Here is a 10,208-nt window from a genome sequence, read left to right as displayed (position 1 = left end):
AGTATACTATCTCTCTTAATTATTGATATGGAAGTCAAGCGGTATATTTCAATGGTAGTTTTTTTTGGTATTAGTCGACAAGTCAATCAAGACCATCCAATTACAAATTTGATCTTTAGTAATATTTTTTTTATCAAACACTTAATAGAAATGTTATTAAAAACTTTTGACGACATTCGGAAAATGTGGCAAAATTATGAATAAATGTTACTAACATGTTTTACAAAATTTATCAAATGTCTTATATAGTTCATGTTGTTAAAGTCTTTTTGTAATATTTTTAGGCTTTAACAACATAAACTATATACAACATTAGATAAAATGTCATAAAAACATATTAGTAACATTTATTTATAATTTGATAACATTTTTTAAATTTTACCAAATATTTTTAGTAATATTTTTATTAAGTGTTAGACAAACAAAAATATTGTTAAAATTCACATATCTAGTAACAAATACTCACCAAACATAACCCAGAAACATACCAAAGTTCGCAGAGTAGAAGCATGATTTAACAAACATTCATGATGGTGGACGTTGAATATGAAGTTTAGAAATTTTAATTGAGGAAATGATTGTTATGAAATAATTCAAATTTTTAATTTCAAATCTCTAGGGTGTTGTTTAAATTTATAAAAAAATATTTTCTTTGGAATGTTGTTTAGATTTAAAATGATTATATATGAACTAAGAATTTATTTCTTCTTTTAATAATAGAATGTTATATAGGTCTATAAATAGAAATTTTTTATAAGAAGAATGACCACTAGATGAGAGAGGGGTAATGTGATGGAAGAGTTTTAAAAACTTGTAATAAAGATTAATAAAATATTGATGAAGTTCATATATATATATATATAAACATCAGTTTTTTTCGTTAACCAATGCCATAAATTTCAGTTGCTTTGTTATGGGATAATGAGACCCTCGATAATTTATGCGCTGCAGATAAGAAATATGACGAGTAGAAACTGAAGCCAAGGGTACCCTTTGATCAAGTAAACTTTTCTTTCTAAAGTGGACAAATAACAATACAGGCAATAATACTTTCCTAATTAATAAAAAAACATGTTAAGTACTTTTGTTAGTACTTTCTCGCTCTTTTAATATAGAAATTCTCCAATAATCCAATATGTAGTCTCTGTGAAATCATTTTTGTACAATCATAAGAGAATTAGGAATGCAAGAGAAAAATGTGAGATAAAAAGAGACGTAGAGAAATAGGCAAAAATAATAATATTATAAAAAGTATCCTAAAATATGTGGAACTCATGATATAACTTGTCTTTATATATATAGAAATTCTCGTATGACTGGGTACTTATAGTTATATATGCGTTCTTTTTTGTAATTTCATCGTAATAATAATGCCGCTATTGGGAAGTTCTTAGTTCTCATCAATATATTTACGAACGAAATGCATGTAGGACACAAAATAAAAACACATGGCACATACAAACTACGATCAACGTAACATCAGAATATAACAAAGCACACACTAAACAAATAAAACTCACATAAAAATTTTATGAATCTAGCTACGGCCAATTGGGTAGAAGACACTATCTCATCAATAACAAGAAAAAAAACAGCTTTCAACTAACCTCTCTATGCCATTAAACAAAAGTATTACCATAGAAAACAAGGTCCAAATCCAAATTAATACTTGTATATGGCCGGCCTAACCAGCTCATCATTCTTAATTTGCATGTAGCCATGTAGGACTTTGTCAATGTCACCCCTTAAACCATGGAATCATAATTTCCTATGCACACTCTCTTCCGAACTCTCAATAGTTCTTTTGTTCTTTATTTTCACTATTCCCTCTATTTCCTTTCTCATCAACCAATTTTGGTTCGACCTCTGATCAACTAATTATGGCTCTTAGAAGAGCATACTATTGCCTTCTTACGCTTTTGGTGTTCGCCCTATGTTTTGAGCCATTGTTGGGAGACACAGATGCTCAAATTTTGATGAGGTTCAAAGCTTCCTTGTCCAATAACAATGCCTTAAACAACTGGGTGAATGAGTCTAGTTTATGTAGTTGGAGAGGTTTGTTATGCAACCACACTGACCAAACATTTTATGGCTTGAGACTACACAATATGAGTCTAGGTGGGAAGATTGATGTAGACACCTTGTTGGAATTGCCAACTTTGACAAGCTTTAGTGTCATGAACAATACATTTGAGGGTCCAATGCCTGAGTTCAAAAAGCTTGTGAGGTTAAGGGCATTGTTTCTGTCCAACAATAAATTCTCTGGCGATATTCCGGATGATGCTTTTGAGGGCATGACAAAACTGAAAAGGGTTTTCTTGGCAGAGAATGGCTTCACGGGTCATATTCCTAAGTCACTTGCTAACTTGCCTAGACTTTGGGATTTGGACTTGCGTGGGAATAGTTTTGGAGGAAGCATACCAGAGTTTCAACAAAAGGATTTCAGAATGTTTAATTTGTCGCATAACCAATTGGAAGGTTCAATACCAGAAAGCTTAAGCAACAAGGATCCAAGTTCATTTGCTGGTAAGTTAATAGTCATTTCTGTTTTTTCACCAACAGACTTAGTTTTTAATTTGTTTGTTGTTTGTCGTTGCATATTTAATTTATTTTATTTGTTTTTGAAAATCCATGTTTACTCATAACTTATTTGAACCTCACTCCTTTGCCAAACTAAAGCTTTTGCTTCCTATCATTCCTTGCTACATAGATCATATATAAAATTTAATAGCACATTTGGGAAACTCTTGCAGTGTCATTAGCCTAACAATAAATTTTAAATTACATTCAGATACAACTTGGAAGGTTTTAAATTATAATTGTGGTTTCTTCATGTTCCTTAATAGATATTACAGGAAATTGTGGACAAATGTAGCCGGTATAGTCATAATTGCAGTTGCAGACATATAAAAAAAACCTTGAGGTTGCAGCCAAAATTGCAGACGTAGACCATTTTTCAAAACCTAGTTTAGATGCTCGATATTCTTTCTGTTTGTTTGATCTTGAATTCATTTTGTTATTAGTGACCCTCCTTTGTGTTCTTTTCCTTTTCTATTTTGAGAGGGGGTAAATATTAGTCAATTACCATTGACTTTGAAAATTCATTGAGGTATTGTGTTTCTGGTTCACGTAATATTCCCAGAGGTTTATAAATAAAAGTGATTATTACGTGTGAAAGCTTTATAGACTTAATTCCCTGATACAGAAAAAGTTACTACTGGTATTGGATTCAGATTTATGCATCAGCAACTTGACTTAGTAATTCATAGATCATCCATTCAATTACACATACTCCTTAAAGTTATCTTAGAGAATATACTTTAAACTGAATACTAGATACTGTTTTTTTTTTCTTCTTCTTGTTGGATGTTATCTTACATGTTCAATTTAATTGTTCTTGTGCAACACAGGCAACAAAGGCCTATGTGGAAAACCGATGAGTCCGTGCAATGAGATTGGTGGCAACGAGTCTAGATCAGAGATTCCCTACCCTGATTCATCTCAAAGAAAGGGAAACAAATACCGAATCCTTATAACCGTCATTATAGTGATCGTAGTGGTTGTTGTTGCTTCAATAGTAGCACTTCTATTTATCCGTAACCACTGGAGAAAAAGGTTGCAACCCTTAATATTAAGCAAGCAGGAGAATTCCAAGAACAGTGTAGACTTCAGGGAGTCACAATCCATTGATGTGACAAGTGATTTCAAGAAGGGTGGTGATGGGGCATTGAACTTTGTTAGGGAAGACAAAGGGGGGTTTGATTTGCAAGACCTGCTTAGAGCCTCTGCCGTGGTTCTTGGTAGTGGCAGTTTCGGGTCCACATACAAGGCTATGATTTTGAATGGACCAACTGTGGTTGTGAAGAGGTTTAGGCACATGAACAATGCTGGGAAACAAGAGTTCATTGAGCACATGAAAAGGCTTGGAAGTTTGACACACCCTAATCTTCTCCCCCTTGATGCATTCTACTACAGAAAAGAAGATAAGTTTTTGGTTTATGACTATGCCGAAAATGGCAGCTTGGCCAGTCATCTACATGGTATGTCAATGTTTTATATTTTGTAATAGTTGCAACTATTATAGTTATAGGTAAAGTCTGTCACTCTTGTTGGCTTCAACCAATTAATGAATTAAAAATGTTCATCAATCCTGACCAGCTTGAATCAATTCATTTTGTTAGAGATATGAAAAGTGCACTAGGTGGTGCAGTAGTTTTATTGTTATGGTAAATAATGTTTATAAGATTGATTTTTAACCAAGCCTAATAGCGGCATGTTATATGTAACCAACCTCACTTGGTGGGATACCACGTTTGTTGTTGTTGGAGAGATGTTCATATAATAGCTTAAACTTTTGGAATAACTCAACGAGAGTTTGAACTTTTATCACAACTAATATTGAGTTTAATTAATTTCTATAAGATAATTGTCGGTTAATATCATTGATATGACTTATCATACATGTTAGATGACAATTTGTGATTGAATAACAGTATCAATGCTTAAACTATTTATTCATTAAAATTTAGTACTACTTCAAATTTAAAGAAAATTGATTACCATTACCAAATTTTGCATTGACATGCAGATAGAAATGGCTCAGTGCTAAACTGGTCAACCCGTTTGAAAATCGTAAAAGGAGTAGCTAGAGGCTTAGCATACCTCTACGAAAGCTTCCCTGGCCAAAATCTACCGCATGGCCATCTCAAGTCCTCCAATGTTGTTTTGGACCATTCATTTGAGCCACACTTGACAGAGTATGGCCTTGTGCCAGTGATGACCAAGAGTCATGCTCAGCGGTTCATGGCGGCCTACAAGGCCCCAGAGGTGAACCAATTTGGAAGGCCAAATGTGAAAAGTGATGTGTGGTGTCTGGGGATCCTCATTCTGGAGCTTCTAACAGGGAAGTTCCCAGCAAATTATCTGAGGCATGGGAAGGGTGGGAACAATTCTGACTTGGCAACATGGGTGGACTCAGTAGTGAGGGAAGAGTGGACTGGTGAGGTGTTTGATAAGGACATTATGGGGACCAGGAATGGGGAGGGTGAGATGCTGAAGCTGCTGAGGATTGGAATGTTTTGCTGCAAATGGAGTGTGGAGAGTAGGTGGGATTGGAGGGAGGCACTGGCAAAGATTGAGGAGTTAAAGGAGAAGGATAGTGATGAAGAATACTCTTCTTATGTCAGTGAAGGGGATTTGTATTCAAGGACTATGACTGAAGATGAGTTCTCTTTTTCTGTCACTAATTGATGATAATGTGGGGACTTACATTGGACAAAGGGAGAGGCTTCAACATTGTAGTTGACGTTGTGATTTCTTATACTGTTACAGGTGTGGTCATTGTGATGCTGATTGAGGCCATTGAGGCCTAAACCTGTTTTTATGTTTGCACGAAATGTAAAAAACATTTTATAATTATTGTAACTGTTAAGATATCTTTTTTTATATAGATTTTTATTCATTTTTAAGACTTTGTATCAATTCAATGAAAAATCTAGATCAGATTTATATTTGTTGCAATACAATGACTATATATAGTTTATTTTTGAAATTCTATTTTTAAGATATATCATGTTGAGTTCCTTTGTTGAGTGAAGATTTTATCAATGTTTTATAACCATATGTGACCCAAGATTGTTTTATGGAGTTACCACCCTTATGGTTTTTTCTGTCTTTCTCTTTTCTTTACTCTCAATTGCATATTGTTTTCAAAGTTAGTTGTCATGTATATTAGTGTTTCAAATCAAATCTTTTGAAGATTTTTTCTAAAGATGGAAAGATGTTTTAATGATTTTCTTATTTTCAATGACAAGTTTACTACTTATCTTGTGGTGTAATAAAAATTAGCTTCCTGAAAATTCACACATTTGCATATGTTTCTTTAGTTTTGATATTAGGTTTATCACGTGCCAAATGTATTTTAAAGTTTATTTCTTCTTTTAAAATAAACTTGTTCTTTTAAAATTGCTTTCTAAATTAGTAATGTCATATTGAACCTTCACCCATATTCAAACATATTTTGCCACCTTTCTTTGATTTTAAAATGATTGTTGAAACATTTAACAAAATTGCTTGTGCGGATTTAAATTTGGCTTAATGTTATTTTTTATCTATTAAATTTCACATTTTTTTTGTTACATAAAATTAAAACATTCAAATATGACTCTTTTATGTTTTAAAAAGTTTCATGTAGATATCTTTTTTCATTTCCCATTAAGAAGCTTAGTATTATATTTGTATTTTAATTTTTAAATAATTAATTTAAAATCATAATAATTAAAAATCGTCAATCCTACTCAATATTAATCTTCTTCAAGCCACAACAATATAAAGAATTCATTAAAAAAATTTAGATTCAAACTCAAGGTCGTCAACAACAAATAATAAACAACAAATACCCAAATTTTTAGATTCAAACCCAAATCTAACTCAACAACAACAAAAATGCACAATAAACATTTTGAAATTTCTAGATTCAAACCCAACTGAAGCTTCCAGAGAGCCTCCCTCTCTCTCTCGCTGCAAACCTTTTTCAAATTGATTCAGTGCCAACGGTGGCATCGCATCGATGAGTAACCCAAATCTTACAACCAACCTATATCTCACAAATCATTATATTCATCTTTAAACCTAGATCCAATGCACAACACACTCAGATCCACCACTGTTGTCGCACTACACCAAGTCGCATCACAGCATCAAAATCGCACTGTCGGTGTTGCACCACTATCCTTGCAGATTCGCACCAGTGTGAATCTAGATCTGATGATGGTAGTTATGGAGCTGATTGGAGTGCTGACGGAGACAACACTTACCCTTTTGTTGTCTTGCAATCCTGATGGTGGACTCTCCGGCAATGCCGAAGGCTTCGAGAATGGCCGAATTCATTGATAGATGTGTGAATTTGAGGATTGCATGTGTGGGATGGTGACCTTAAAGGTGAGATTTGGTTCTAGAAGAAGGGTATAACATAGTTTTGGGGGCTTCATTTTCAACTCCAATGATGCGTGAATGGTAAAGTGGCATAGGTAATGATGGGTGGGGGTGAATGACAGATGGGGGGTGGGTGGTGTTGTTGGAAAGAGGTTGGGATGAATGTAAGTTTATATCAGTGTAGGATTTTGTAGAGGCTTGCCTGTGCTATCCAAGGTCATTCTCGGTGGGCCTTGGGAAGAGCCTAACACGGCTAAAAAAAACACTTTCAACATCGCTACTCTAACATCGGTTTTTAATAAAACCGATGTTAATAAAAGGGCAGTGGTATTTTTGTAAATAAATTAATTTTAATAAAATTGGTTTTTGAACAAATCGATGTTAACGTGATGATGTTAATATCAGTTTTGTAAAAAAAATCGATGTTAATCGTTTAAGAAATATGCACAACATCGATTATTGAAAAAATCGATGTTGTCACTTTTTTCTAAAAACTCTCATACCCACTTACGCGCTACCTTATTCTTCTCTGAAACCCTATCCCCTAAAGCCTTTCGAGCTCCCCTCCAAGCATCTTCCCTTTCTCCCTTTGCACTTCTCCACTGCCCTAACCTCAGCCATGGAGGCTGAAAACTCTGACTGAGCCCGAGAGGCATCATGGCGACACTGGATTCCGACGTGATCGTGTTTCCAGCCGGTGAAGCCTCCAGCAGCGGTGGTCCATCTTCGTCCACCAAGAAGCTGAAGCGATTCAAGATCAAGAAGTGGAATGTGGTTTCTCTCTAGGCTTGGAGTGTGCCTCTCTCAATGTTTTCCCAAACCCTAATTTTCATTTCTTTCTTTTAATTTATTATTCTTTTGGTGCAGATATTGTCATGGATAATTCTGCTATTTGTCGGAACCATATCATGGATCTCTGTAAGCATGTTAATTCAACTTATTGTCTGTGTGTTGTGAGTTATCGTTTTTCTAAGAGAATAACTTAATTCGATTTTAGTTTGATTACTGGTTTAGGTATTGAGTGTCAGGCCAACCAAGCTAGCACCACTAGCGAGGAATGCACTGTAGCTTGGGGTACGCTCTAAAGCCCTTTAATATTCTCCAATTATATGCGTCATTTTGTTCATTACTGTTATTTTTATCTACTTGTTTTCCCCTGAATTAGTTGGTGATTTTGTTTTAAATTTTGTTGCAGAAAAAATTTCAGTAAATTACTGATGTTTTGTATTCATTTATTGGTGATGGAAGTTATTGATAGGATTTTTTAAGTGAAGGGGTATTTGAGTCACGATGATTGATTGTCTGAAAACAATAAACCTAATAAAAACATGTTTTGATCATCTGCTATGTATACTGTGTTGTGAGTGTGACAGCTTGTTATTTGTTACTCTTTTAGTGAGTTAAAGGGTGCAATTTGCTCGCCCTTATGCTCTGATTTAGGCTTTTTACTTAGATGGTCTTTCCTTGTATATATGTTTTTCAATTATCTTAATACATATACTCTACTCGTCCTCCTTTTCTGTTAAGCTTTTCATCTAATGCAAAGTCAGCTTCTTAAGCATATAATGTAGAGCATATTTTTTTCATCTTTTAGTGTTTTCCTTTTTATCTGGCTACCTAATCTTCATGATGCCATAGCCACAAACTCAAATTCATATTGTTGTGAAATTGTTTGATTGGACATCATTCTTATCATAAAATGAACACCCTTCTCCACGTGTAAAGTTGAGTTTTATGCTCATATGAGCCATGCAAATAGTCTTTTCATAAGTAAAACTCATTAGGAAATTAGTTGAACACTTGTCCAAAAGGAACATCACCCTCTCTGGGTGCAAACAAATTATGATTAGGAATTGAGTTGAACACTTCTCCACAGAATTACCCACAACCTAAGTGATAAATGATAGTTAAAAAATCCATAATACACAAAGTCTCACTATCACTTAATACCTCCCTCGAGGGAGTGGGAAATAGTAGGGAATAATGGTGTGGTGAAGTTGCAAGAGAGAAATAATGCATTTCGCTTGGGTTTTTGAGTTGTGATAGGATAACCACATCTGGATAATATTTTATTTATTTATATTTTATTCAATATATTGTCACTGTTAATTTTTTTCAAAATATTATCACATTTGCATATTGTATTAGATACTTGTACCTATTCCCCGCACAGAGCAACATAGGGTAAAAATCCATATTGAAGGCTTTTTAGGATTTTTAAAAAAGTGCGCAGGTTTTTTCTCCTAGTATATATGCTTCTCTACTTGTTACATTTTGGCTTAGCAAGAGTAGAATTACTCAAATTGTTGCTTGCTCTGACCGAATCTTGTACAAGAGTTTGTAACCATGCTTTTCACTTCCATTGCATAAGTTGAAGGCTCAAGACCCATCAAGTATGTCCTCTAGGTATGATATTGTTGTTTTTAAGGAAGTCAATAGACATGGAAAGTTCATCGCTATTCATCCATACTATGGAGTGATATTTTATAAGCTTGAAAAAAAAATTTGCTATAATGCCATGGATGAGATGGTCGTTGCACGACATTGGGAGTTGTATTGTTATCTTAAGATGAATGTATTCCTTTTCCTTGAATGCTTTGTTGTTTTTTCTTGTTGTTTCGACAAAAAGGTAATTGTTTTGTAAATCTTACAAGTTTCTTTACATTTTCCATTTTGTTTATTATGTGTTATTAACTTATTGATTAGTTGCACTTATTTGATCATAGGGACATGTATTCATTTCATTTCCTCTGATTATTTATTTATGTATGTTTTCCTTTATTATTATTATTTAATTAATTTTGCATGGAACAGTGAAAATGGGACCTAGTTTTGTTGATGTTGTCGTGGGGAGGATTACTCAAGGAACTAAGGTTCTTGCAGAAAGAGGGTATGAAAAGATCTTTAGGCAAACATTTGAGATAGTTCCAGAGGAGCAGCTTCTCAAAACTTATGCATGCTACTTGTCTACCTCGGCTAGACCTGTGATGGGAGTCTTATATTTGTCAACAACTAAGCTGGCATTTTGTAGTGATAACCCACTTTCTTACCAAGTGGGTGACCAGACTCAATAGACCTATTATAAGGTATAACCTTCTTATTGGCCTCTAATACAATATATGATACACCATTTGTTGACCATCATGTGTCGTTATGTGAATGCCTTCATTTTCTATGATTATTTTTTTCATAAACTATGTATTAGGACACCATAGTCCTACCTAAACTGGTCACCACACACTAGTAAGTCAGGTCACTTTCACTAGGCAAAATCA

At 34.1% G+C, this 10,208-nt stretch overlaps 1 protein-coding gene across 1 annotated transcript; it reads left to right on the top strand.

Moving 5' to 3' along the window:
• Positions 1–1,759: 1,759 nt before the first annotated feature.
• On the top strand, positions 1,760–5,418 carry LOC114384696 (pollen receptor-like kinase 5). The gene is made up of 3 exons (XM_028344430.1): positions 1,760–2,526; positions 3,411–4,040; positions 4,589–5,418. Exons 1-3 carry the CDS (start codon positions 1,881–1,883, stop codon positions 5,248–5,250), a joined length of 1,938 nt encoding a protein of 645 aa, XP_028200231.1. The 5' UTR covers positions 1,760–1,880; the 3' UTR covers positions 5,251–5,418.
• The last annotated feature ends 4,790 nt before the right edge of the window (positions 5,419–10,208 follow it).

The sequence above is a fragment of the Glycine soja genome, chromosome 14 (genome assembly GCF_004193775.1).
Source record: "Glycine soja cultivar W05 chromosome 14, ASM419377v2, whole genome shotgun sequence".
NCBI lineage: Eukaryota > Viridiplantae > Streptophyta > Magnoliopsida > Fabales > Fabaceae > Glycine > Glycine soja.
The sequence above is the reverse complement of the archived record's forward strand: the minus strand, read 5'-3'. Positions and strand labels throughout refer to the sequence as shown.